This window comes from Octopus sinensis, unplaced genomic scaffold, assembly GCF_006345805.1.
Source record: "Octopus sinensis unplaced genomic scaffold, ASM634580v1 Contig14830, whole genome shotgun sequence".
Taxonomy (NCBI): Eukaryota; Metazoa; Mollusca; class Cephalopoda; order Octopoda; family Octopodidae; genus Octopus; species Octopus sinensis.
In genome coordinates, this window is record NW_021833417.1 from 53,694 (window position 1) to 54,931 (window position 1,238).

The 1,238-nt window shown below is 40.2% G+C and overlaps 1 protein-coding gene across 1 annotated transcript; it reads right to left on the minus strand.

The window, feature by feature from the left end:
* Positions 1 to 339: 339 nt before the first annotated feature.
* LOC118761534 (triosephosphate isomerase-like) lies at positions 340 to 872 on the minus strand. The gene is given in 2 exon segments (XM_036499542.1): positions 340 to 552; positions 555 to 872. Coding segments are annotated over 2 exon segments (444 nt in total). The 5' UTR covers positions 786 to 872.
* Positions 873 to 1,238: the final 366 nt, after the last annotated feature.

The window sequence follows — 1,238 nt, forward strand, 5'->3', positions numbered from 1 at the left end:
CAAATAATACAATCGACTTACAATTTAGTTATTCTAAGTTGACGGAATTCATAAGGAAATCATTCTTGCAGTTTCCTTCAGTGGCTCCTACGTGTCTAAATCGAAAAGGCAAAACAATTCATATCCATCAAGTTGACTTTTCTTGTTTCGTCTACCAAATTGTCATATTGTTGTTTTAATAACGAATTAGTCACAAAATTAGAGAAAGTCGTAATTATTGGTTAGTTTAAGGAATCGAGGCAACAGAAAATCTTGCAAAAGTCATGTTTCAAAGAAGCCCCGCCCACAAGGAAGCCATCCACGTCATCAAGCTGTGCCAATTCCGTACAATTCTGCACATTAACAGAACCTTTGCTCTCTCAAAAAATAACAACCTCCATAAATTATTTTAACCGATTTGCCAACGGTGTCAATCAAGGCTCTGATGAACCGATGAGCCTCCTGTACTTGCGAAGACGTGGCCACCCTGCCTGTGCCAATCGCCCAAATCGGCTCGTAGGCGATCACAATTTGATTCCAATTTTGGGCATTTTCTACAATTACATTTTTACTCAACTTTTTATATAATTTATTTGGCGAGTCAACACGTCCTCTGTCCGACCACTTTCCCGTTCTTCCAACGACTCTCCGACACAGACGATTACTTTTAGTCCGGATTTAACCGCCGTGACAAGTTTCCGAGCCACGGTCTCGTCACATTCGCGGAATAACGTCCGCCTCTCGGAGTGGCCCAGAATTGTCCAGTCACAGCCAAGGTCTTTGATCATATCTGCCCTGAACGTCATCGTGGAATGCTTACGATATTTCTCCAGTGAACGCTCCGGAGGATTGGTCGCTGATATTTTGAGCTGCAACTCGGTAGGATTGGCTTAGATTGGTTCGTACGTAGTCGAGATAGGCCGAGGGAGGGGATATGACCACTTCTGCGTGAGTGTTAGATATTTATTTATACCCACGTTTTTGGGAATTTGAGTTGAGTTTAGTGTGGTTATAATTTGTAGTGCGGAATTCTTGTTTGTGTTCATTTTCCAGTTTCCTCCGACAAAGAATCCCCGAGCTTTAGCCATTGGTTATTCTGACAACAAAAAATAGGTTTTAATATAATTTATTGGTTTTTATTGTGAACAAATTTATCAGTAAAAATAATATTCATCATAAAATACGCTAGCCCGTTATCAATTGGAACCCTAAACTTTCGAAAACCCACTCTTATGGGAAAAAAACTCTAATAACAAAAA